The sequence below is a fragment of the Tripterygium wilfordii genome, chromosome 3 (assembly GCF_013401445.1).
Source record: "Tripterygium wilfordii isolate XIE 37 chromosome 3, ASM1340144v1, whole genome shotgun sequence".
Taxonomy (NCBI): Eukaryota; Viridiplantae; Streptophyta; class Magnoliopsida; order Celastrales; family Celastraceae; genus Tripterygium; species Tripterygium wilfordii.
The window spans coordinates 13,161,255-13,184,530 of NC_052234.1; the positions used below are offsets into that span (position 1 = coordinate 13,161,255).

The following is a 23,276-nucleotide window of genomic DNA, read 5'->3' on the forward strand; positions in this document are numbered from 1 at the left end:
TATGCAGGAGAATCAGTATGGGCATAATACTGAAATTAAATAGTTCTGTATTCATTTTATAAGAGCGAAAAACCCAATTCGACAGGGAAAGGCAACACCTTTTACATTTTAAAAAAAGGTCATCAGGAGAGCACTCAGTCTATACTCTATAGGGGAAACAGACACTTTCAAGGTTATTTTCTTGTAATGGCACTCAGTCATAAAACCGTGATTCTTTTGATGACTGGTAAAAAGTGTGATCTGCATAAATTCGGTGTCTTTCAAAAAAAGAAGAAAGATTTTAAGACAACAAGCCAACAAAAAGAGAGCACAAAATATTACAACTACAGTTACCATATTGCTATGATTAATTTATTTACAAATGCATCATGTAGGATCTAATCTTCTTCCAACCTAAATCGTGATCTTAGATACGAGAACAAAGTGTTGATGAGATGAGTGATTTTCATGATCAGAACAAAAAGAAAAGAGTACAGAATGAAGCATGAGATGCCTGAATTAGTGGCCCTTAGACCCAATCTTCATTCAAGATTCGATTATGAAATTCAGTCAACTAATTGAATCAAATGTGTGAACCCCGTGTTAGACAAGCATGAAGGCAAAAGCACGGGAATTAAACAATGTCATTAGGAAAAGGAATGCATATTTCACACACAAAAAATTAGATGTGGAATGTTTTCCCAAATCAACTGCCACCCTAAATGGCCATGCACGCAAGTATAACAGCATCTTTCTGCAATAAATCTCACTGTCAAGAATTAATCTCCAGAAACTATGCATATGAGCCCTAGACTACTAGATGTGAATATAGATACGTGGGTAAATCATAGACCTGATATTAAAGAAGACAAATGCTACAGAATCTAAATGCAGCAAGGCATAATCGAAGCATGAATCTTCAAGTAATCAATCTTCATATAGATAAGCATCCTTTTTGTTACAATGGTTTGAAATATGAACATCAAGTAACAATGTGAGCTAAGTAAATGCCTAATTACTTTGAAATAAATAACTCGATTCTGCATCAACATATTCACCTAAGCCATGATATAAAGTGTCACTGGATAGAAGTGGGCATCTCTGTACCTTCAGAACTCTCACACTTTTCTGGAGACTTCACTGATGTTGCATAGAGTGCATCTGAGGGATTTAATTAAAAGACCCAAACTGATATCCTGGATGAGTTCCTCTGTGAAGATTTTGGTCCTGGAGTTTAGGTCCATAAGTAGAAATCCCACAGGTAGGTGGCATCAACACATTGCCAATTTCTAGGTCGAAAACGGTGGCCACTCCTTCACTTGGTGGGTTCCAGTCAATGCTAAATATTTTTGGTTGCAATTGTGGCTGCATAGTAGTGGCAGAATGGCTTGGTGATGGTGGACTATTTTTTTCTGGTGAAAGAGACTTTGTCTCCTGTAGATTCACCGTTGTAATGTCATGGATGCTAGATCGCCTCTTGTCCTTCCCTCCTGTAAGCTGTCTGATGAAATACTTTTGAGCGTGGCTAGCTACCTGAGTTGGCGTCCTAGTCATTACAAAATTGCGTGAGATATTCCTCCAGTCACCCTTACCATACTTCTGGAGACCCAGCAGAAACTGCCTGCAGTTTGATTATCAAACCACACATATGATAGAGCTATCAAGATATAATCTATCACCTTTAGAACCAATTATATGAAGTCCTCTAATGCGTGGAATCTTAGATTCCATGAAAACATTTAGCATTTGTTAGAAAAACCTCAATTCTCAGCCCTCTCAGGTTATAGAGAGGAAGTTATACTTAACCTATTCGTGAGTTGTCGCTCAAAACCATCATCTCAACAAGAGAAAGTTCCAACCATGAAAGCAGAACCAACAAGAAGAAAATAAAAAAAAACAAGCCAACAATGATAGAAATGTGAAAACTTATCACTTGCTACTCAATCAATTCTCAAACAAATTAGTTGCAAGTGGGTACCTGTGCTCTGCTTCAGACCATGGGACTCCTTTCTTCCTTTCCTGGTCGGAAGGCCGAGTTGCCGTACCTCTCTTTCCGGGACTATAATACTCCGTCAGCTGCTCATATCCCTGATTGTCAACCCATTCCAATGTGAAAGAGTTGGTATTGGTGTAACCAGGAATTGGGATCAGTCCTGCCTCTATGTCACTAACATCGTCTTCCAATTCCTTATACTGTTTTTTAACATCATCGACCGTCTTGCCAGGTATCATTGCTGCCACCTTCAACCATCGATCGGGTGTATCGGTATCATATAAAGCCAGAGCTTTCTCAAACTGCTTGTTCTCTTCAGCGGTCCATTTGGAACCACAGTTTTCTTGAAACAACCAATTTGAGTTCTGAAGATAAGAATCCGGAGAGAGAGTTTCAGTTCCCCAACTCATTGTTTTGGATAATGCACTGCCCAAGTGAAACGAATAGCACGGAAGGGAAACTGAGAATTCTCTCTGTTTCTCTCCCTTTGAATGCTCAAAGAGAGAGAAAACCCAGCTAGAAAATGCAGAGATACAGGATTTTAGTGACGAGAGGCATCAATCAAGAGGCATTTTGAAAGGAATCTGAGCACCCAACTTTATATTACCACCAATCGAGGAATCTGGAAAAAGCCAAACTTTCCAAAACTTACGGAAAATTCGAGGAGCAATAACAAAAACGAGAAAGAAGGAGCAGATCTTAGACCCCCTCACGTGGAAGATAAACCCTAGACGACCATGTTTGATTCAAAGGCAACACAAACCACAACAATTGAGGTAACATAAGCAAAACCCAGAATGATTTTCATAAAAAGAAACAAAGCATTGATGTAAATTTCAAAACTTGAAGCTCGCATAAATAAGATTTACACAACAATACTCAGAAAAAGAGAGAAACAGAGGAAACTGAGAGCTTGTCGAGGATTGAAATACTATAAGTGGGCAAGAATTTCACTCTTTTGATGCTAAAGGGAAAAAAGCAGTGAGACAGTGAAACAAACGAACGCACACAAAAAATTGCCAACTATTTGCGGAAGAGGGGATCCATCTATGTAATGAAACAGGAATCAGCAGAGGCGGATAGTGAGAAATACAGAGAGGGGGAGAGAGAGAGAGTCAATGCTGTTGAGCTGTGATTGGTGGGTATGGTGTTTGTGGGCGCTGCGGCTCAAATAAAGTTTCCTTACACATAACCTACCTGAGAGAGTGAAATGGAACCAATCAAATGTGAATGAGTCAAAAAGCAGTGCCGTCGTCGGGCAGGTTGTAACTTTTGTCATTGCGGTAAACTATGCCCTGTTTTGCTTCCCGATCTCATGCCTTGCATGGTAACTTTTGTCAAACACATGGTGGGCATTACATGATCAACCTCTCATAGCAGTTATTCCTGCCCAATTCAAATATAGAAACACAGTTGATGCTCTCAGAAACAAATCTTAAGCAACAAATTTGAGTTTTAGTCCCAAAAATCTGAAGTTTAAATCCAAATGTATAAAAGCAGAGCAAAACCGCAATGTAATAGAAAGACAGCCTTACAATGGTAGATCAAAGAGAGAAGAAAAAATAAATAAAAAATAGACTAGTGGCTGCTGTTGCCAGAACAAACGATACAAAAGGCCAAAAGCAGTAATTACGGATTACTTTAAAATCTGTTTTATCCTAAATGTGCCGCCACTTGATTTCTTTGATTGACAGTTTACTTGATACTTAAAATTGATCAACCTTATCTTTGGACTAATAAACGACCGAAGCATAATTAATCACAAAATATTGCAAAGGCTAAGCATTTGAAGATGCTAAATGGGTTTGACAAAGTGACTAAGTATGATTATAATATACATGCTAAAGCACTTAAAAATCATGATAAAGATTGTTAATCACTTTCACAAAAAAAGGAGATTCAAGATTGCCAAATCTAAGGTCAGGAGTTCGGGTTCAATATATATATACATAAACATAAACACACTATATATTTAATTAACAAATTTGTTCTTGAAGCTCACGACATTGAGTGCTTTTGTTCCAATTTATCATGTTGTCACGTGGGAAATTTATATGTATGCGAATCTCAAGACTCTAGTTTATGCTTATATCATATATCTAATCGATAAATTTGTACGGTTATCATTCTCTCGTTAATTTTTTAATTTGAATTATTAAAATGAGGTTACTTTGATTGTTCCGGCCCTTCAATATCATTAATTTTAACATAATTGAGAATTAATGGTAGTCAGCACCCATGAGTTTGACTTTGTTGGGAATGACAAAGACTTGGTTAAAGCCTTAGACAAATGAAGTACCAACTTTTCCCTAAATGGAAAGATTCCTCGTTTTCCATTTTTGTAAAAAAGTAGGAATTTAATAATATGAACATGTGCATTCTCATTTTATTTTTCCTTTTAATTGTGAAAGTTTATATTAAAAAGGCATTTACTTCCTTTATTTATTATGCGTATTTGATGAGGATGTGCATTTGTTGTTGTGGGTCCTTTGTACAACTTGCAGAGCATATATTATAATCGTTTAGTATAAATTATATCTATATATATATATGATAATGCGCGACTTTCAAAATAAAATTGAACCCAAATATTACACGACAATGTGGGCATGGCCCCTAGAGTTGTTTACTTTTCAATTGTGCACATCACGCGGGTTTGTGGTGTGGGTTCCAATTTATGTTTATTATAGGTTTTACCTAATTATAGTGACGAGTTTGGTTCATTTAGTTTTTTTTTATAATTTCAAGTGATTTTAAGTTTTTTGTGTTTTTTAAAATAGAAACTAAACATGTTTTCGATTTTTTTTTTTTGTTCTCAAGAAAAATAAAAAAACCACTTGGAAAATAAATATACCAAACAAATCCATCACTTATTTTTGTTACCATTCAAGCCTCCCTATTATTTACGAGTTGTTGGATTTGGTCCCTACGAGTTAATTACTTCACAAGTCAACGGGGCTGGCAGGCTTACATTGCACGTCATGGCTCTCAAATACCCATTTATATATCCATGCTGGTTAATATATAGAATTAATCCAAATTAATTCCAAACCCACAATTTTATACGATACAAATAATTATGATTGTGTCAATTCATGTTACAAAGATGAAGTCACGTAATGGCTATTTGATGTTGATGCATAATTGGAGATAGGTCCGCATCAAAGGTTATCAACGTGTGTATGCCCACCAAAGCTAAGTTAGCTAGCTACCATGTTAATTAATTTTGGACATATATATAACTATTAATTCGATTTATAGAATATTGAAACAATTAACACATTTTGATTTTTGTATTTATACATACAAAAACACTATTGTAAGCATGGATTAATTTTATATAACGGAATTAAGGATGGAGACATGGAGTAGTTGTATCCACTCTTTGATACATACTAGGTATTTTACTCTACCTGCTTAAGTCACTATATTACACAGTTCGAAAACGAAATCAAACCATTTTTTTTTTAGCGTTATCATCAAGGAGAAGAGAATCTTGGAATTCCCCAGAGTACAATTCTCATCCTATGGTGAAAAATAAATCAAGTGAAAAAATATAAAAATGGAGTGTTATATGACACACATTCCAAATTATTTAGAAGAAAATTGTATACTCTGAGAATTGCAGAGCCGAGCCCCGGATCCCATGCATCATGAAAGGCATGCATATACTAATTCAACAAACAATTCTCCATGATATTTTCTGCGTTTTTGGGCTAGGAATGGGCAAAATGTGTAAAATGGACCCAATATTCGGGCTTGAGCTTGCTAATGTCCAGTTGTCAACGGCGTCTAACAAAGGATGGTCGAAGCCCAAGTATTTCTATAGGGCTTGTGAAGATAAGAGAATTGAGACTCGGCCCATATGTTTAAATGCTTTGACCCATTTGGTTATGCCAAGGCCCATGAGAAAGTCCATTTACTGAGACCGAGCTATGGACTTTTGCCTTTTGGTCCAGTTGGATGGTAGGGGGCCCAACTTCAATACCGTGGACGTGGATGATTTAATTAATCATCCAGTAATTGGAGGATCTCAATCCCGAAGTGAGAATCAAATTAGGATTCTTGATAGCTTTAGCTTCCACCGCAATTTGGGAATTGCATTTAACGAAGATGTTACGAAGGCAATAAGCTGTCGCTTCTTGCGCTGCAAGTTGAACCGTCGTGGCTTCATCCGCTGTGGGATCGGTGATGGTCAATGAAAATTGGCGGAGACGATCCCTGATGCTTCACGGCCCACAACTGCAATGGTGGAAAATTCGTCTCATCCAACATCGTTGCCTTAAGATTGCAACATCAAATCATCAAAAGAGGATACCTCATCAAGTTCTTGACTGAAAATTGTTCTCTGAAAGTAATTCGTATTGAACAATTTGAGCGGCCACACAGAGAAGGTAAAGCCCTTTCGGAAACTTAAATACAACATCAAAAGCTTATACATTCTATCTTTAGGACATGAATCAATTCATAGGAAGGGAAAAAAAGCATACAATGTATAATGTTATAAAACTGCTCAAACAATTTTATTAAAACTTGCTTGAGAAAAGTCTTCCTTTTGCTCAAGAAAACAATTGAATCTTCGAACTTATTTTTTGTTTAACGAACTCTCTGCTTCTTCTTGTTGATCTTTCTCTTCTTGTTTGTGGCTTTATTTCAACATTTTGGCAGATCACTAGGAGGTGGCAGAAGTGATTGGTTAGGGCCTTTGCCGTCCTCAACCAGAAACGCCATCTTTAGTCCCCATGTTGTGTGCACTTCTAGATGGCAATGCATGAACCAAACTCCTACAAATTCAGTCAAAGCAGAAATATGTGAGAATTGTTGACAGAGTAAAGCTCATAGAAGGTATAAGTTTCAAACCCATTGCACAAGTTACCTGGATTATCTGCTCGGAATCGAATACCAACCCATCCACCAGAGGGTACTCCGATTGTGTTCCTTTCCACAGGATCAACAAGATTGAAATTGTTAGGGTCTGTATTTGGAATGTAATTTCCGACTCCTCTACCAACAGCGAAGAAGTTGAAGCCATGTAAATGGACTGGATGGTTCTCAGTGGATATGATTCCTGTATCTTGCATAACAAGTTGAACTGTAGAATTGTATTTCAGCTTATAAACCTTTGTTCCATTTGTGGTCTGTAAATTTGCTGGTGGAGTTCCCGTGTAGTTGAATGTATGTGGTGGGTTTTTAGGAAAATCAGTGGTGAACACACCACCGATGTTGAAAAAATGTGCTTGTAGTAGAGCCGTGGTTGGCATAACAAACGTGACATTGTTAATACTAGCAACCACTCTACTTCCATTACCAGCTTTGCAAGTTGGGCAAGGATTAACTCCTAGGCCAACTGTGAAAAACAGACTGTGATCAATCTTCAATGGGACTTTGGCAGGATATTTTTGTGAATTAAGGCTTTTGAGGGAGTTAGTAAACTTGTTCGCGACTGCTGTGGCATTTCGTGGTGGTGGGGTGGTGAGGGTTGTGGCAGCATTAGAAAGTGTGCCGGAATAGTGCAAGGTGGCGGTGGCGGTCACGTTATCAACAGCAATAGGTGAGTCCATGAAGGGGGCTGCTGCGACCAAGTACTTGCCAGTATTTTGGTCTGTAGTGATGAGGGCATTAGTGGTTTGGCCTGGAGCAATTAGGATTGTGTCTGTTTTGAATGGTTTGACATATGTGGCATCAACTTCTACAATGGTGAGCTTGTGCCCGGCAATCTTAAAGAAGAGCTCTTCATTGAGTGCAGCATTGATAATCCTTAGCATGTATGTCTGCCCACTTTGGACTGGCAATGTGAACCCACCTGCCAAAAGCCAAACAACAATATTGGTATAAGCTCATACATAAATCTCATGAAAAAGAGTGAATTTTTGGTTCATAGATTTCACTACCTTGTGAAGGACAAGTTGAGAAGGTTCCAGGATGGCCATTGATAGTGTGAGCATCAGATACATTTGGTGCCAATCCAGATTTGAGAGCTTGGTTAATCACAGCTTCTGTGTCCGATTTCCACCATTCAGCTGCAATTGAAAATTGTAAGATTTCAATTCCAATTTCTGCGTCGTAATGACCACAATTTACAGAAAATTTGTTCTTAAAGAAAGATTCATAGTCACCTAATATGACCACAACTTCTTTATGGGGAGTTGGGAATGGATATGGGACACCACGCTTAGGCAAGATAACAATGGCACCATGGACTGTGGCCCTCAACCAGAGAATGTGTGCATGCCAGAGGAGTGTGCCTCTCTGACCTGTAATGTTGAAATTGTACACATAGTTTTGCCCAGGCTGGATTGGGCACTGGGTAATGTATGCAGGACCATCAGCCCAACCCGTTTGGAGTTGCCGGATTCCATGCCTGCCAAAACAAAGGTGAGACTTTTTTTCAGTAATTTTTTGAATTAATTAGTGTTTTTCTCTTAAGTGCTTGTTAATTTAGGTGAACTTACCAGTGAATAGATACATTATATTTGACTTTGTTGATGACCCTAACAAGCACTGTGTCATCTTCCCTGGCATAAAGAGTTGGTCCTGGGAACTTCCCATTGACAGTGACAATAGGCTTACTTGAACATAGTCTGGTAGTATTTTTCATCACCACCTGTTTCAAGCACAAAAACATGCATTTCTCATCTGTTCTGATAATGCGCTACTGTGTGCTTTTGGTAGTGAATAGAGGTCTCACCTTACATGTCCCTTTGGACCAAATTATAAATTTTAAGTTTCAATTGCACGGCATATATGTTGGACTTTTCACCCTATCTACATATGGTTTAATGTAATAATAAGATTGTTTGACTTCTAACATGTATGATTTACCTAATAATTAATTGTAAAGCAAAGAATGATTTTAATTGTTGATTACTTTTGCTGCTCAATGTCTTTAATCCGAGCACGAATAAAATTTTCCAGTATGAATTGATAAAGCCTCTACCCAAATAGCTCTCAAGACCGCTAAGAAATTGTGTACATAAAATGTTAGAAATAGAAAATGTCTCACATTGGTTTAGGTGAGAGCCAAATGCATGATTTATAAGTATATGACCTTTTTAAGGACAACATCGTGCTGGCATAAGGCAAAAAACAGATAATATCTCTACTAGTGGATTGTGCTAAACCTCTCTCTCATCTCTCTTCTCGCTAATTCTCATCCCTCTATACACCTGAATTAGTACATAACGAATCATCTACTTGAATTGTACTTACATTGAACGTATAGCGCCGGACCCTGCATTCGACCAAAGCCGGAGAGAGGCAGGCAATGAGAAGCAGAAATCTAAGACAATAAGAGAACTCCATATGATATGATCCAGTTGTTTAAATCCCAGTGACTCTGCCTTTGATATTTGGCTTGACTAGCTTTTGTTGTTTTGCTTGATGAGGCCTTGTTACAATCTAATGTGTGACTCGCTACCTCGTCCTTATAAAGGGGAGATGTCAGGATTGCTGCCATGTCGTTTTTGCTTGGTTAGGTGTGTGTTTGTGCATGGATTCTTGAAAAACAAGATTCTAAGGCTAAACTTATCTTTCTCCTGATTTCTTAGTTTCTACATAATGTCTAATTCCTCTTAATGTAGTTTGGTCAGTCAAACCTTACAAAATACCATTTTCACTAAACTACCAACCTTACTGAGAAATTTCCTCAGTGTTGTGATAATATTTGCAAGTTGAAAAAACCTATTACATTATTAACAAAAATTACAAATAAACAACCTTGTTAATAGCCTATAAATAAAATTGACAAACTTTAATCATGATTTCCCTTGGCTTATCTAGTTATTAATATGAGATTAAAGTTGATTTTGTTATGAAATATTGGTAGGTTTTGTCTCTGTAGATGCGAATTACTAGTAGCCTAGTGTTGAATATCTCTGTATGGGCTCAGAAAGCCCTGAGTTCGATTTTCAATTTCCATTAAGAGCAATATTCTTGTCACTATGTGCCAAGCTTTTGGCTTAATCTCTAACTTTTTGTTATTTTTCTTCGTGAGTATTGATTTTGTTCTTTTTTCCTCTTGAGTATTGATTCTCGAAAATGGTATTAGATTAAGAGGTTTATGGTTGCAAGGCTACGGGAGAGGGTTACTTAGAAAGTAAGAGAATAGATGGTTGAGAAATGGCTTTCATGGGTGATGCATAAGATGGCAACCCATATAGGGCATCCCATCATAGCTTGTTTGAAAGCTAAGATTAACCAACGGTGGGTAAGTTAACAACTACATCAACCCCATCTAATGCATTTTATAATCTAATGTTTTTTATCTGGATCACTCTCTACTCTACAGGTACGGTATGGTATCAAATTGTGGCTAATGAGAGTGCCTCGCTCATTACAATTGTCAAGGAACAGAAAGTTGTGAAAACTTGTTTAAAATTGTGACAATTGGTTATCTTTCTGCACTTGGGACGTACCTATCGCTAGCGTGACGTGGACTGTTCTAATGGTTGAGGTTTACGTCCACTCAATTATCCAAAGAGCATGCAAAGCTGGGTGATTCCTGGATGATTTCTCACTTATTAAAAAAATGAATTGTTGTAGGTGGGGTCAGAAAATTAGGCCCTAGGCCTGCAAGACTTCGGAGGTGGCCCCGGACCCAGAGAGACCACTCCTGATGGACCTTTGAAACCCATCTGCACAGCTAAGCCCAACTAATATGACATCTCTTATTTAGTAGACGCAAATAGACCCATCAACTAAAAGAACTCCATCAAGCCTGCTTTGGGCCTGAAAACTTTAGTCCACTGATTGTCTGCTCCTCGGCCCATTAGTTGCGGGCTCATCCAAGTCGTTTCGAGGTCCATGCCGCAACTGCAAAATCAAAAGTAGTCGCTCCATGTCTGTGATTGTGAGTGCCGTCTTCCGATGCTGTTGTAGTTGAACGCCAATCAATGAACTACTCGTATTTCATCTTCCTAAGAACGTGTGCCGAGTAATTGTTCAGAAGTTGAAATCAACATTGAATGAAACCAAGTTGTTAACATTGATGCTTCAACAGAGCATTCAATCGAGCAACGGATAGAACTGCGTGCCAGAGTCTTATAAAGATGGTTTCGGTATGTTCTTGGTTCTATCGAGATGACAGATATCCACCGCAGTATTTCCTCACAATCTCACATACCCATTTATCGCAAGACCCATTCAGCATTCATGACTTGAAAATCAGAGTAAGTGAAAAAGAAAGGTGTTTATGCAAGGATTTTGAGTGGAACAGACATGCGTTGATATGATTTATCTTCAATAGTTGTGAATTGCTCGGGAAGCATTCAAGCATATGAGGTGAGAGTCGAAACGTACTCTTTTTAGTATTTGAAGCACTCTGTTTTTGCTCTGTTTCTGTTGTCTGTAAGCATCTATGGCAGTCGAAGATATCTATACTAAAGATGGAACAACTGATTACCGTAACAACCCTGCAAACAAGAAGAAAACTGGAACCTGGAAGGCGTGCCCATATATTCTAGGTATATACATCTCTAACTAATATCCATCTTTGCTTACTGTTATGATTGATAGTCACTAAAACAGAGAAGTTTTGCTGGGATGGTGAAGTTAACTGCGGTTGCAAATGTGGGAGGTGGAAAATTCTTCTCCCACACTCAGCTGTTTCGATGTTATTTCCTTAAATGGGTCAAAGATCCATAGGAGATTCTCCCTGCACAAGCTTCATCCAGGACCAATTGTTCCATAGGCATGTTGGGTTAGGGAATTCTCGGATATTCAGTAAATACGAAGACAAAATACTTATGTGTGCCTGCCCTTTCATTTTTGTAGGAAATGAATGTTGTGAAAGGTTGGCTTACTATGGAATCAATACAAATCTGGTTAATTACCTCAAAAATCAGCTCAACCAGCGAAATGTTCAGGCTGTCAACAATGTCACAAATTGGTCAGGCACATGCTATGTCATGCCACTACTTGGAGCTTTTCTTGCAGATGCTTACCTGGGAAGATATTGGACAATTGCCAGTTTTTCAATCATTTATGTCTTTGTAAGTCATGACTGAAGCATATTTATATTCCAATCTAGACATTTTCTTTATTGTACTAAAGAAGTTTTCTAATTTTCTGCAGGGAATGACACTGTTAACTCTGTCAGCATCTGTTCATGGATTAAAACCTTTGTGTGATGATAAGAATGCATGTCATCCAACAGGGTCACAAACCGCAGTGTTCTTCATAGGTCTATACTTGATAGCTCTAGGAACTGGAGGGATCAAGCCCTGTGTTTCATCATTTGGTGCAGATCAATTCGACGATTCTGACGAGGAGGAGAAGAAGAAGAAGAGTTCCTTCTTCAACTGGTTCTACTTTTCGATCAATATCGGTGCCCTTATCGCTTCTTCTGTGCTCGTATGGATACAAACCAATGTAGGATGGGGCTGGGGTTTTGGAATTCCAGCTGTTGCTATGACAATTGCTGTTGTTAGCTTCTTTTCCGGTACCCGATTGTATAGGAACCAAAGACCTGGAGGAAGTCCACTGGCTCGGATATGTCAGGTCATAGTTGCCTCCTTAAGGAAATCAAGAATAAAAGTGCCTAATGACAAGTCACTTCTGTATGAAACCACATATGAAGAGTCTGTAGTCAAAGGAAGCCGAAAACTTGATCACACAGAACAATTAAGGTACTGCAGATTGCATTTAGATTGAATAATGATTATGAATAGTTGCAAAATGTTAACATATACTATTGGGTTGTATGGTAATATCTCAGTTTCTTCGACAAGGCGGCTGTGGAAACTCCGGCGGCTCGTGTCAAAGGTGTTGTGAGTTTATGGAGACTGTGTACCGTAACTCAGGTTGAAGAGCTCAAGTCCATTATAAGGTTATTGCCAATATGGGCTACTGGGATAATCTTTTCTGCTGTATATAGTCAAATGGGAACCTTATTTGTTTTGCAAGGCAACACAATGGACCTTCACATGGGAAAATCCTTTGAAATCCCTTCAGCCTCACTTTCCCTCTTCGACACTATCAGTGTCATCTTCTGGGTTCCAGTTTATGACCGCGTAATCGTTCCATTAGCGAGAAAATTCACCGGCCATAAAAATGGATTCACACAGCTTCAACGCATGGCAGTTGGCCTTGTCATCTCCATTTTCGCTATGTTGGCTGCAGGGACTCTGGAGCTAGTGAGACTTGGTGAGGTAAGAAAGCACAACTACTATGAGATGAAGCATATACCAATGTCAATATTCTGGCAGGTGCCACAGTACTTCATTATAGGCTGTGCTGAAGTTTTTACATTTATCGGACAATTAGAGTTCTTCTACGAGCAGGCACCGGATGCAATGAGAAGCTTGTGCTCGGCTCTTTCGCTTACAACTGCTGCATTGGGGAACTATTTGAGTACATTTCTAGTAAATGTTGTCACAGATGTGAGCACCAAGCATGGTAGGCCTGGTTGGATACCGGACAATCTGAATTATGGACATCTTCACTACTTCTTCTGGCTTTTGGCAGCTTTGAGTGTGCTGAATTTGGGGGCTTATCTTCTTGTTGCTAGGTGGTATACTTATAAGATAGCTGTATTGTCCATCCACTGATTTGCAGAGATTGATGTCGGATGTTATTTGTTATTTTCATGCCAAAGTTCCGCCAGGAACTGAAAAATAGTATGGGACATGATCTATTACCGCATGAGTACGAGTTATGTTATGCGCTACCGTACAAGTTCTTTTAATGCATAATAAGAGGTAAACAACTCTCACGCACAAGAATCTCACGGTACGTGAAATCAGGAATAAACAGGATATACGTAGATTTTACTCTCATATAATATGTGGAGTAACTTTTACTTTTTCTAAGAATTGAATTTGTATTTGTAACCTCTAAGTTGTATCTAATTATACCTCGGCATAACAATTTTGTTTGTCCGGATACCTCTTAATCACAAGTTTGTTTGTCGTTTCATGCATGGTATTGACGCATTTTAACTAACACCTTATATGCCTTGCTAATTATACCGAGTTTTAGAACTTTGACATAAGTATACACTATGAAACTACCACCAAAATGTTATATGGGCCCAAAATGTTGACGGATCTGCTAACAACTTGGATCGTAAATTTATGTGATGGGCCGTGTAGGTCTAATAGGCCGGTTACATATCCCCGTCATCTGCTCCCGAACCCAAAATCCAAATGCATTGCTGTTTGATGTTTCTACTTTCTAGATTCTGCAATTGAGTGGTTGGGCCCTTCGTATGGCTAAATGGGTCTCTCTGGACCAAATATTGATTAAATGGGCCTATCATCACTGCCAAGGAGCCGCTCCAGAATATATCACGGTTCTGGGCTTCTGAATTTTTTAGTTCGGCCTTATAACATTATTTGGGCACTCTGGACTAATTTTTTTAGTTGGGCCTTATAAAATATTATTAAATGAAACATTAACAACAAAAACGTAAATGCAGGAGTATATAGCCATAAAATGTATTGACAGTCTTTCCGGAAGGTTGGGAGTAAGATCGACTGACTGAGAAAATCTGCTCCTCCCAGATCCTGATCCTGCCTCCACTGCAAGAATCTCGTATGATTTATCCTTCAAATCTTGAATAATGATCCGATGATGCAATTTAAATTTACCCTTTTTATCAGATGAGGATTCGATTTTGAATAGAAATGAGTAATTGAGTTGGCAAAATGTGTACGTATCTGGCAACCCAAAGAGTCCAGATACAAAGATGTTTGTATCTCTTCATTAGAATGTAATCTTCTCAATTAAAGAATGATATTGAATCCAACGTTCCATAATAATAAACCTTCATCCCATTTATTGCTGACAATCTGGTTTTACTCTGTTGGGCAATAACGCTTTGGTGGTATATTCACACTCCAAACTAATCGTCACCATTAAGGAACCAGATTCTCCTTCCTAGGTTTCTTTGACATCTCTCTCTATTCTCTATCGTCTGTTCGTCTCTTCAACTTCAAGGTATGTTTCAAATTCCGCTCTCTCATTCTTCATACCCTCCTTATATATTTGGGTTGGAATCATTTAGTCCTTCGACATTAATTTTTAACATTTGTGTTGCTAAATGGGTTAGGGTAGTCGATTGGAGTAGAGGATCAAGAGTGTGTCTTGATTGGGGCAAAGATTACAATGGCAGAAGGTGATATTTACACAAAGGATGGGACTGTGGATTTCCACAACAATCCTGCCAACAAAAACAAGACGGGGAATTGGAAGGCCTGCCGTTTCATTCTTGGTACACAACTGCTTTCTCCTTCTTCTTTTTTTGTACTAACGTAAATCTAGGCCCCTCCAGAACAGTTTGTACCAGCGTTGGTGACAGTTAAGACTGGTCCAAAGTTCATGCGAGTAGGGGCCAAGAAATGTGGTAAGCCCAGGAAATCAAAATTCCACAAGGAAATATTTCCGTTGTTTAGTTCGAAACCAGGATTTATCCAATTTGGTTGGTTCGAACTCCCGACTTCGAATATTGTAGGACCTAAATCCTGAGATATAACCAACTAGGCTATTGCTAATTTGCTTCATATCATTACCCTTAAAACTATGTACGACTGAGTAGCAGGAATTTTGGGCATTTTGATCGCATTGTTTTTTTTTTTAACATCACAGGAAATGAATGCTGCGAACGATTGGCATACTATGGGATGGGTACCAATTTGGTGAACTATCTTCAACTGCGTTTCAATCAGGGAAATGCTACTGCATCAAAGAATGTTAATGACTGGTCAGGAACTTGCTACCTCACACCATTGATTGGTGCCTTTCTAGCGGATGCATACTTGGGAAGATTCTGGACAATTGCCGGTTTTGTAGTTGTCTACATTTTGGTGAGTAATTGCACAATGAATATGCTGCTTTTTCATGTATAACTAGCTGGACATTTTGGTGAGTAATTGAACAATGAATATGATGCTCTTTCATGTATAACTAGCTGGTTATATATGTGTGTGTATCATGTAGGGACTGGTACTCCTCACAATGTCTGCATCTGTTGGTGGACTAACTCCCCATTGTGATAAGGATTCTTGTCACCCAACAACAGTTCAGAGCACGGTCCTCTTCATCGCTCTTTACATGATTGCTCTAGGAACTGGTGGGATCAAACCCTGTGTCTCATCTTTTGGGGCTGATCAGTTCGATGAGAGCGATGACATTGAGAGGGAGAAGAAGAGTTCTTTCTTCAACTGGTTTTACCTTTCAATCAATATTGGTGCTCTTATTGCAGCTTCTGTTTTGGTGTGGATACAAATGAATGTTGGATGGGGTTGGGGATTTGGAGTCCCAACAGTTGCAATGGCTATGGCAATCGTGTTTTTCTTCTTGGGTAGCGGATTGTATCGTCATCAAAAACCTGGAGGCAGTCCCCTCACAAGAATTTTCCAGGTTATAGTAGTGACCTTCAAGAAGTTAAATGTAAAAGTTCCGGCTGATAAGTCCCTTCTTTACGAAACTACTGATGAGGAGTGTAACATTGCTGGAAGTCGCAAGCTTGAGCACACCGAGGAACTCAAGTAAGTAACTTATTTCAAATATGAGCCATTAACATCGATACTTTGTTTCGCAATTGATTCAAATTTGGTTGAACTACAGGTTGTTTGACAAGGCTGCGGTGGAGACTGAGAACGACCAGATCAAAGGTTTACCAAGTCCGTGGAGACTATGCACCGTAACACAAGTTGAAGAGCTGAAATCCATTATTAGGTTGCTTCCAATATGGGCATCTGGGATCGTTTTCTCGACAGTGTATGGTCAAATGAACACCATTTTTGTTCTGCAAGGTAACACAATGGATCAACACATGGGGCCACATTTTCAGATTCCATCAGCATCTCTCTCGCTGTTCGACACTCTTAGTGTCATCTTTTGGGCTCCTGTGTATGACCAAGTAATTGTCCCATTCGCAAGAAAGTTCACAGGCCATGAACGAGGCTTCACTACGCTGCAACGGATGGGCATTGGCCTTGTCGTATCGATTCTTGCCATGGTCACTGCGGGGGTTTTGGAGGTTGTTCGAATCGACATTGTGAAGAGGAACAATTACTATGATCTCAAAACCATTCCAATGTCGATTTTCTGGCAGGTTCCGCAGTATTTTCTTATAGGATGTGCTGAAGTTTTCACTTTTATTGGGCAATTGGAGTTTTTCTATGACCAGGCACCTGATGCTATGAGGAGTCTGTGCTCGGCCCTCTCGCTTACGACCACCGCGCTGGGAAGTTACTTGAGTTCTCTGCTTGTTACAATTGTGACTAAAGTGACTACAAGGCATGGGGAGCTTGGTTGGATTCCTGATAATCTCAACAGAGGCCATCTCGATTACTTCTACTGGCTGCTGTCAATCCTTAGCCTCCTCAACTTCTTTGTGTATCTCTTGATTGCCAGGTCTTACAAGTACAAGAAAGTGACCGGACGCTCTCATTGAGTCGATTATGAGAATTTCCACAGACGGAGAACCAGAAGTTCCAAACTACTGCATATACATTCCATAACTGTTTGCTTTCTGGTTTTGATTCTTTTGATTATGGTAGCAGTAGGTTTGAATTATTAATGTTCAAGCATTTATTCTAATATCCCTTAGCTTCTTTTAGAGCACAACAGTAAAACATTCTGTGTACTTTTAAAAGGTGCAGTTGAGTTTGGAGCTCAGCAAATGTTTGGCCCATGTCACGTACGTGTACAAAAGTTTCCCGATCAAAACTCATTACGTGACCATAAAAGTATTGCTTTCAATGAGAATCAAACTCATGGTCTTGTGAGTCCATACGATTTAACTCGAAAGAGATTCACAACCGGACAATTAGGCGAAGTGGATAAACTCCTCCCACAAATGTGAACCCAAAATTTCTAATATCAAGTCATTTTGAGAAGCTCTTCAAGTCAACCATTTTGATGTGGGAAAAAGGGGAATAATCATAAAATATAAGTCAAGTATACGTAAAGCTTAAGCCGAGGCAGAGGCATGACACATTTGTTGTTTTATGGGCTTGTTGCTTTTGATATCAAATCAACAACGTAAGCCACTCTCTTCCCCTGATAGCGTATTCTGGGCGGCTGTTTGATTTTATTGTTGAGTTGGATTGGAAGTTCATCCACTCTTCCTCAATTCACACCTATCTAGATATTTATCTATACACACGCCATTATATTACTAGAAAACAAATATTATGTCCTTATTTGCTTTGAATGAGGACGTTGATTTAGACCCTCAAACCCCACGAAGAGAAGACGTGGTAGATGTTGCCTTCACAAACCTAATATTTTCCACAATATAATACCAAACAAAGTAATAATAATGGCTGGATGTGATTTTCTAAGAGTCAAATGAGTGTGAATACAAAAGTAGCAAAACAATTTAGGATAAATTAATCACTTCATTGGTAAATCGAATCATATGGAGTCAAAAGGCCCTGGATTTGATTTCTGCTGTGAATAACTGGGTTTTGGCCGGTATAAGAGAAAAATAAAGTTAGAATCCAATACGTCATGTGAAAATAACGAAGTTTGAAACGAAAACAAATTATATATTCTCCAAAATAAAGTCAGGGCTGCGAAAGTTTGAAAAACCTTATTGAGCCAAAAGAGCTAATACCAACACATGGATGATCCAATAGTTCTGCTTAGGTCGCGGCGTAAACGTTGACTTTTGGTATCTTTTGAAGCAATGTAAGATTCCGTATCTTGAACAAATTAATACAGTTGGCCACAAGATATTCTTCTGCACAAAAGTTTCAACTTTTGAAAAATAATTATAAAAAAAAAGGTGCCCAAAACGCACGCAATTATGCTTTCAGAGAAGACGATTGGTTTTCATTGGATCAATAAATGGTGGTTGGGTTGAGTTGAGTTGGAGAACCAGTGTATTTTGAAGCCAAACGCAAAAGGGTTCATATACACGCAGTTTCACTAAAGATGAATGAACACTGGTTTGAAACGTGAAAGGCTGAAAGCCATAGTTTAGAAACTTTTCATGAATATAGTAACCTTTTCTTTTCTTTTCTGTCAGTTTCCAGTTTCCACAGGCTTCATCCACCCATCCTTATTATGGTAATTACAGTAAGATTCATTTAATTATTCCACGAATCCACAATATAATTTTGTATGTATATACCATGGCAACAAGTGAGATAAGTGAATAGTGCAGGGGTATAATGGCAAAAGAGGCACACTTGTTTATGACTTGTTGACTATAAAGACTTTCTGACTTGTATTCCGTCTTTCTTCTCTGTCTATTTCCACACGACGGGCTGAGTCTCAGTAAGAACCGGGATTGCTCCCCTGTTTTTGCTAGTATTCACACTCCACCCTCCACACCAATATATGCACCACCACCACTCTCACCATAGCCAAAACTAATTACTCTCATAGATTTCTTCCAGATCCCTGTCCGTCTCTCGGTCTACCCTCTGTGGGTCGCTTTAAGGTACGTCTCAAATTCTGCTTCATTCCTGGGGGGTTATTTATCTTTGCATGCTCTCTGGCCATTGATTAATTGTCGTTCTTCATAGTTTTGTGTTGGCTTTCTTGAATCTAGATACGTTTGTTCATTTTTTTCCCTTTCATTATTGACTTTTTCCTTGTAATTTTAAACCAGTTTTAAGTTAATCTTTTTTTAATTTGATTTTCGCTTTAACAATAAGACTATGATGTGGAATTTTAGGTATATTATTGCCGTTTAAGATGTGCCTGGTCTTTATGGATTTGGGTTTTTAAAAGTTGCGCTGTTTAATCAAATGGGTTTTGATTTCTCTATACTATAATAGGCAATGATGCATTGCTTAGGTTTGACGCATATTATGTGTCCATGATACCAAAAAAATTTTTTATCGATTTTTCTATCTTGAGCTTCTATAAAATTGTCCTGTAGTGCCTTCTACTTTCAAACAGATAATATGATTAATGGCTGTTCAACAGTTCAGAATTTCCACATAGTGTGTCCTTGTGTTTACGTGTTTAGTTATTTCTCTGGCTATTTGTGTATTTAATTCAGAATATAAAGAGATATTGATATTTTTCATTGATTTGGCTAAAAAGTAAAAACCAAGGGGCAGTCTATTTGCGAAGTGGTTGGATACATTATAATTATTTAGCTATTGGAATCTTGGACTTATTGTGATTGTTATCTTGAGTTTTCAGAAATGTATGTGCTAACTTTATAGGTAGTTCTTTGTTGAGAAGGATCAAGCTCATTGTGAAAGGGTAGTAGCATATCTGCAGAGAATACTATGGCTGAGGATGATGTCTATACAAATGATGGGACGGTGGATTTCCATGGAAAACCTGCCAACAAAACGAAAACGGGAAACTGGAAGGCCTGCCGTTTTATTCTAGGTATGCTTAAGTGTCTCTTTTTCTCTAATGGTTTACACTGTACAGCATTGTGTATCATTACTTTTCAAGTCAAATGACCCTAATGTCGTAAATAAAATTTGCTTCTCATAGGAAATGAATGCTGCGAAAGATTGGCATACTATGGGATGAGCACCAATTTGGTGAACTACCTTGAACTGCGTTACAATCAGGGAAATGCCACTGCAGCCAACAATGTTACAAATTGGTCAGGCACCTGCTACATCACACCATTGATTGGAGCCTTTCTAGCTGATGCCTACTTAGGAAGATTTTGGACAATAGCCGGTTTTGTAGTCTTCTACATCTTGGTAAGTTTGATTCATTAGCAAATTCATGATTATCTATAGAAGACATAATAATAATATATGACTTGATTATGCTGATTACCTTTTCACCAATGTCATGTATTGGCGTTTTGACCTAAAGCGAGTTAACCATAAATGTGTTGTCTTAATGTGAGTGGAAATGAAGTTTTGCTTACTGATAATGTTCATAGTTTTAAGCTGGTTAATACTAATGAATGTTTTTTTTTTCCTGTTGGAACTTTTTTTTATTGGATGGAATGTCCCTCCCTTTAAATATTTTTTGAGAGGGTTGCCAAATCAATCCTGTTACCATAATTGCATGCACGAGCAATCTACCATATTTGTCTAGGGATATTTGGTAGCCTTGAAATTCCAAATATAGTACTTGAGTATCAGGAGCATTTCTGACTGGGTTAGATGTTGGATGTACAGTGGGAATTAACAACGTTGAATTGTACCTATCCTGTTCTTTTTCCTTCACAAACAACGAAGTTGAATGTTTGTTTTTCCTGCAGGGAATGACCCTCCTCACGATGTCTGCATCTGTTGGTGCATTGATGCCCCATTGTGATAAGGACACCTGCTACCCAACAACAATGCAGAGTGTAGTCCTCTTTATCTCACTTTACATGATTGCTCTGGGAACTGGAGGAATCAAACCATGTGTTTCATCCTTTGGGGCAGATCAGTTTGATGAAACTGATGAACGTGAGAAGGAGAAGAAGAGCTCTTTCTTTAATTGGTTTTACTTTTCAATCAATGTTGGTGCTCTTATTGCTTCGTCTGTTTTGGTGTGGATACAAATGAATGTTGGCTGGGGTTGGGGATTTGGGGTTCCAACAGCTGCAATGGCCATAGCAATTGTGTTTTTCTTCTTGGGTAGTCGTTTGTACCGTCATCAAAAGCCTGGAGGGAGTCCCCTTACAAGAATTTTTCAGGTTATAGTTGTATCCTTCAAGAAGTTCAATGTAAAAGTTCCTGCTGATAAGTCTCTTCTCTATGAGACGGCTGATGAGGAAGGTTCCATCGAGGGAAGCCGCAAGCTTGAGCACACCGAGGAACTGACGTAAGTATATTGAAGCAAATGTTTTTTGCCTCTCTGGGTTTACTTTTTTCTTGATCTGTTACCAATTGGTTGTTTACTCAAGTTTTCAAGCTTGGTTTTTATTATTTATGCATCCTAAAAACATATATGGTTGTCCTCCAGGTTTTTTGACAAGGCTGCAGTTGAGGAGATCCAAACTGATCGCATCAAGGGCTTAGCAAACCCATGGAGACTCTGCACAGTAACGCAAGTTGAGGAGCTCAAATCCATTATAAGGTTGCTTCCTGTATGGGCATCTGGAATAGTTTTTGCAACCGTATACAGTCAAATGAGCACCATGTTTGTTTTACAAGGCAACACAATGGATCAACACATGGGTCCTCATTTCAAAATTCCATCTGCATCTCTCTCCATCTTTGACACCATTAGCGTCCTATTCTGGGCTCCCATATATGACCTAATGATCGTCCCCTTCGTCAGGAGGTTCACAGGCCATGAACGAGGCTTCACCCAGCTCCAACGAATGGGCATCGGCCTTGTTATTTCTATTTTCGCCATGATTGCTGCAGGTGTTTTGGAGGTTATTCGACTTGACATTGTGGAAAGAAACAACTACTATGATCTCAAGACCATTCCAATGTCAATTTTCTGGCAGGTACCACAGTATTTTCTCATAGGATGTGCTGAAGTTTTCACTTTCATCGGGCAATTGGAGTTTTTCTATGACCAGGCACCTGATGCCATGAGGAGTTTGTGCTCCGCACTCTCGCTTACAACGGTGGCATTAGGAAATTACCTGAGCACTCTCCTGGTCACCATTGTGACTAAGATTACCACAAGACATGGGAAGCTTGGTTGGATTCCAGATAATCTGAACAGGGGCCATCTTGACTACTTCTACTGGCTGTTGGCAATCCTCAGCCTGCTCAACTTCTTTGTGTATCTCTTGATTGCAAGGCGCTACACTTACAAGAAAGCAACCGGACGCGCTCATTAACCCAATTTATAGGATGGATTGATGGACATGGAGGTCTATATCTTTGATGATTTTATTGTATCAATGTTTCTCCTGATGTTATCATAGAGTGTGTTTTACCTATTTGAAAGAATACAGTTTGTATGTCTGTAAATATTGCCAAGCGCTGAGAAATCTCTGTATTGTTTGCCACAGATGCTTTTGTTACATATGCGCTTTTGTTTCGTTATGTCGATAGAAACCTGGGCTGGTGCAAGATCCGAAGGCCCACAAGTCCGAAAAGGTTCGTCTGTAAGATGTAGCTCAATGGGTCCTGCCACTCCAATGGGCTGATCTAATTGACCATGACAGCTCAATGGGCTTGGCCCAAAAAGGTTTGTGCAATAGCTAAATGGGCCTTGACACTCCAATGGAACTCAATGGGCCTTGCCACCCCAATGGGCTGATCTTAATATTGACAATGACGGCCCAATTTTTGTGGGCCCTAAAAGGTCGTCTACATTACTCTACAATATGTAGCTCAATGGGCCTTGACACTCCAATGGGCTGATCTATTGGCCACGACAGCCCAATGGGCTCTGTAGTCACAAGATAAACATCTGGAAGCAAAGCAGATGAAAATTGCATCCGTTTTTTATATTGATAAGAATTTTC

At 38.9% G+C, this 23,276-nt stretch overlaps 5 protein-coding genes across 11 annotated transcripts; 3 read left to right on the top strand and 2 right to left on the bottom strand.

Moving 5' to 3' along the window:
* Positions 1 to 880: 880 nt before the first annotated feature.
* LOC119984252 (transcription factor DIVARICATA-like) lies at positions 881 to 3,208 on the bottom strand. 2 transcript variants are annotated; one of them, XM_038828126.1, is made up of 2 exons: positions 1,958 to 3,208; positions 881 to 1,525 (listed from the first exon to the last, which is right to left on the bottom strand). In XM_038828126.1, exons 1-2 carry the CDS (start codon positions 2,380 to 2,382, stop codon positions 1,150 to 1,152), a joined length of 801 nt encoding a protein of 266 aa, XP_038684054.1. In that variant the 5' UTR covers positions 2,383 to 3,208; the 3' UTR covers positions 881 to 1,149. The 2 variants fall into 2 exon arrangements, with proteins under 2 accessions (XP_038684054.1, XP_038684047.1); XM_038828119.1 differs by having other exon boundaries at positions 881 to 1,600; positions 1,958 to 3,184.
* A 3,154-nt stretch (positions 3,209 to 6,362) lies between these two features.
* LOC119995096 (laccase-4-like) lies at positions 6,363 to 9,376 on the bottom strand. Of its 2 annotated transcripts, XM_038841476.1 has the most exons (6): positions 9,182 to 9,375; positions 8,425 to 8,576; positions 8,089 to 8,333; positions 7,864 to 7,992; positions 6,849 to 7,775; positions 6,363 to 6,756 (listed from the first exon to the last, which is right to left on the bottom strand). In XM_038841476.1, the coding sequence occupies exons 1-6, from the start codon at positions 9,272 to 9,274 to the stop codon at positions 6,626 to 6,628; spliced, it is 1,677 nt and encodes a 558-aa protein (XP_038697404.1). In that variant the 5' UTR covers positions 9,275 to 9,375; the 3' UTR covers positions 6,363 to 6,625. The 2 variants fall into 2 exon arrangements, with proteins under 2 accessions (XP_038697404.1, XP_038697403.1); XM_038841475.1 differs by having other exon boundaries at positions 7,864 to 8,333; positions 9,182 to 9,376.
* Positions 9,377 to 10,287: 911 nt separating this feature from the next.
* On the top strand, positions 10,288 to 13,681 carry LOC119995097 (protein NRT1/ PTR FAMILY 8.1-like). Its single transcript, XM_038841477.1, has 4 exons — positions 10,288 to 11,433; positions 11,744 to 11,961; positions 12,044 to 12,597; positions 12,687 to 13,681. The coding sequence occupies exons 1-4, from the start codon at positions 11,328 to 11,330 to the stop codon at positions 13,516 to 13,518; spliced, it is 1,710 nt and encodes a 569-aa protein (XP_038697405.1). The 5' UTR covers positions 10,288 to 11,327; the 3' UTR covers positions 13,519 to 13,681.
* A 1,045-nt stretch (positions 13,682 to 14,726) lies between these two features.
* Positions 14,727 to 17,644, top strand: LOC119992403 (protein NRT1/ PTR FAMILY 8.1-like). Of its 2 annotated transcripts, none has more exons than XM_038839074.1 (5): positions 14,727 to 14,908; positions 15,021 to 15,182; positions 15,557 to 15,774; positions 15,908 to 16,458; positions 16,538 to 17,644. In XM_038839074.1, the coding sequence occupies exons 2-5, from the start codon at positions 15,077 to 15,079 to the stop codon at positions 17,367 to 17,369; spliced, it is 1,707 nt and encodes a 568-aa protein (XP_038695002.1). In that variant the 5' UTR covers positions 14,727 to 14,908; positions 15,021 to 15,076; the 3' UTR covers positions 17,370 to 17,644. The 2 variants fall into 2 exon arrangements, with proteins under 2 accessions (XP_038695002.1, XP_038695010.1); XM_038839082.1 differs by having other exon boundaries at positions 15,026 to 15,182.
* Positions 17,645 to 19,010: 1,366 nt separating this feature from the next.
* Positions 19,011 to 22,816, top strand: LOC119992365 (protein NRT1/ PTR FAMILY 8.1-like). Of its 4 annotated transcripts, none has more exons than XM_038839062.1 (5): positions 19,011 to 19,367; positions 20,151 to 20,275; positions 20,387 to 20,604; positions 21,117 to 21,667; positions 21,809 to 22,816. In XM_038839062.1, the coding sequence occupies exons 2-5, from the start codon at positions 20,170 to 20,172 to the stop codon at positions 22,641 to 22,643; spliced, it is 1,710 nt and encodes a 569-aa protein (XP_038694990.1). In that variant the 5' UTR covers positions 19,011 to 19,367; positions 20,151 to 20,169; the 3' UTR covers positions 22,644 to 22,816. The 4 variants fall into 4 exon arrangements, with proteins under 4 accessions (XP_038694990.1, XP_038694984.1, XP_038694985.1 ...); XM_038839056.1 differs by having other exon boundaries at positions 19,012 to 19,367; positions 20,104 to 20,275; XM_038839057.1 differs by having other exon boundaries at positions 19,012 to 19,367; positions 20,108 to 20,275.
* Positions 22,817 to 23,276: the final 460 nt, after the last annotated feature.

Excerpts from the sequence above, each read along its gene's own strand:
- LOC119984252 (XM_038828119.1), bottom strand. The coding sequence starts at position 2,382 with ATGAGTTGGGGAACTGAAACTCTCTCTCCGGATTCTTATCTTCAGAAC. Across the intron at positions 1,601-1,957 it reads TGGTCTGAAGCAGAGCACAG|GCAGTTTCTGCTGGGTCTCC; the intron begins GTACCCACTTGC and ends ATCAAACTGCAG.
- LOC119995096 (XM_038841475.1), bottom strand. The coding sequence starts at position 9,274 with ATGGAGTTCTCTTATTGTCTTAGATTTCTGCTTCTCATTGCCTGCCTC. Across the intron at positions 8,334-8,424 it reads TATAATGTATCTATTCACTG|GCATGGAATCCGGCAACTCC; the intron begins GTAAGTTCACCT and ends TTGTTTTGGCAG. Across the intron at positions 7,776-7,863 it reads CTCAACTTGTCCTTCACAAG|GTGGGTTCACATTGCCAGTC; the intron begins GTAGTGAAATCT and ends GGCTTTTGGCAG.
- LOC119995097 (XM_038841477.1), top strand. The coding sequence starts at position 11,328 with ATGGCAGTCGAAGATATCTATACTAAAGATGGAACAACTGATTACCGT. Across the intron at positions 11,434-11,743 it reads GGCGTGCCCATATATTCTAG|GAAATGAATGTTGTGAAAGG; the intron begins GTATATACATCT and ends TCATTTTTGTAG. Across the intron at positions 11,962-12,043 it reads TTTCAATCATTTATGTCTTT|GGAATGACACTGTTAACTCT; the intron begins GTAAGTCATGAC and ends AATTTTCTGCAG.
- LOC119992403 (XM_038839074.1), top strand. The coding sequence starts at position 15,077 with ATGGCAGAAGGTGATATTTACACAAAGGATGGGACTGTGGATTTCCAC. Across the intron at positions 15,183-15,556 it reads GGCCTGCCGTTTCATTCTTG|GAAATGAATGCTGCGAACGA; the intron begins GTACACAACTGC and ends TTAACATCACAG. Across the intron at positions 16,459-16,537 it reads GAGCACACCGAGGAACTCAA|GTTGTTTGACAAGGCTGCGG; the intron begins GTAAGTAACTTA and ends GTTGAACTACAG.
- LOC119992365 (XM_038839062.1), top strand. The coding sequence starts at position 20,170 with ATGGCTGAGGATGATGTCTATACAAATGATGGGACGGTGGATTTCCAT. Across the intron at positions 20,276-20,386 it reads GGCCTGCCGTTTTATTCTAG|GAAATGAATGCTGCGAAAGA; the intron begins GTATGCTTAAGT and ends TGCTTCTCATAG. Across the intron at positions 20,605-21,116 it reads TTGTAGTCTTCTACATCTTG|GGAATGACCCTCCTCACGAT; the intron begins GTAAGTTTGATT and ends TTTTTCCTGCAG.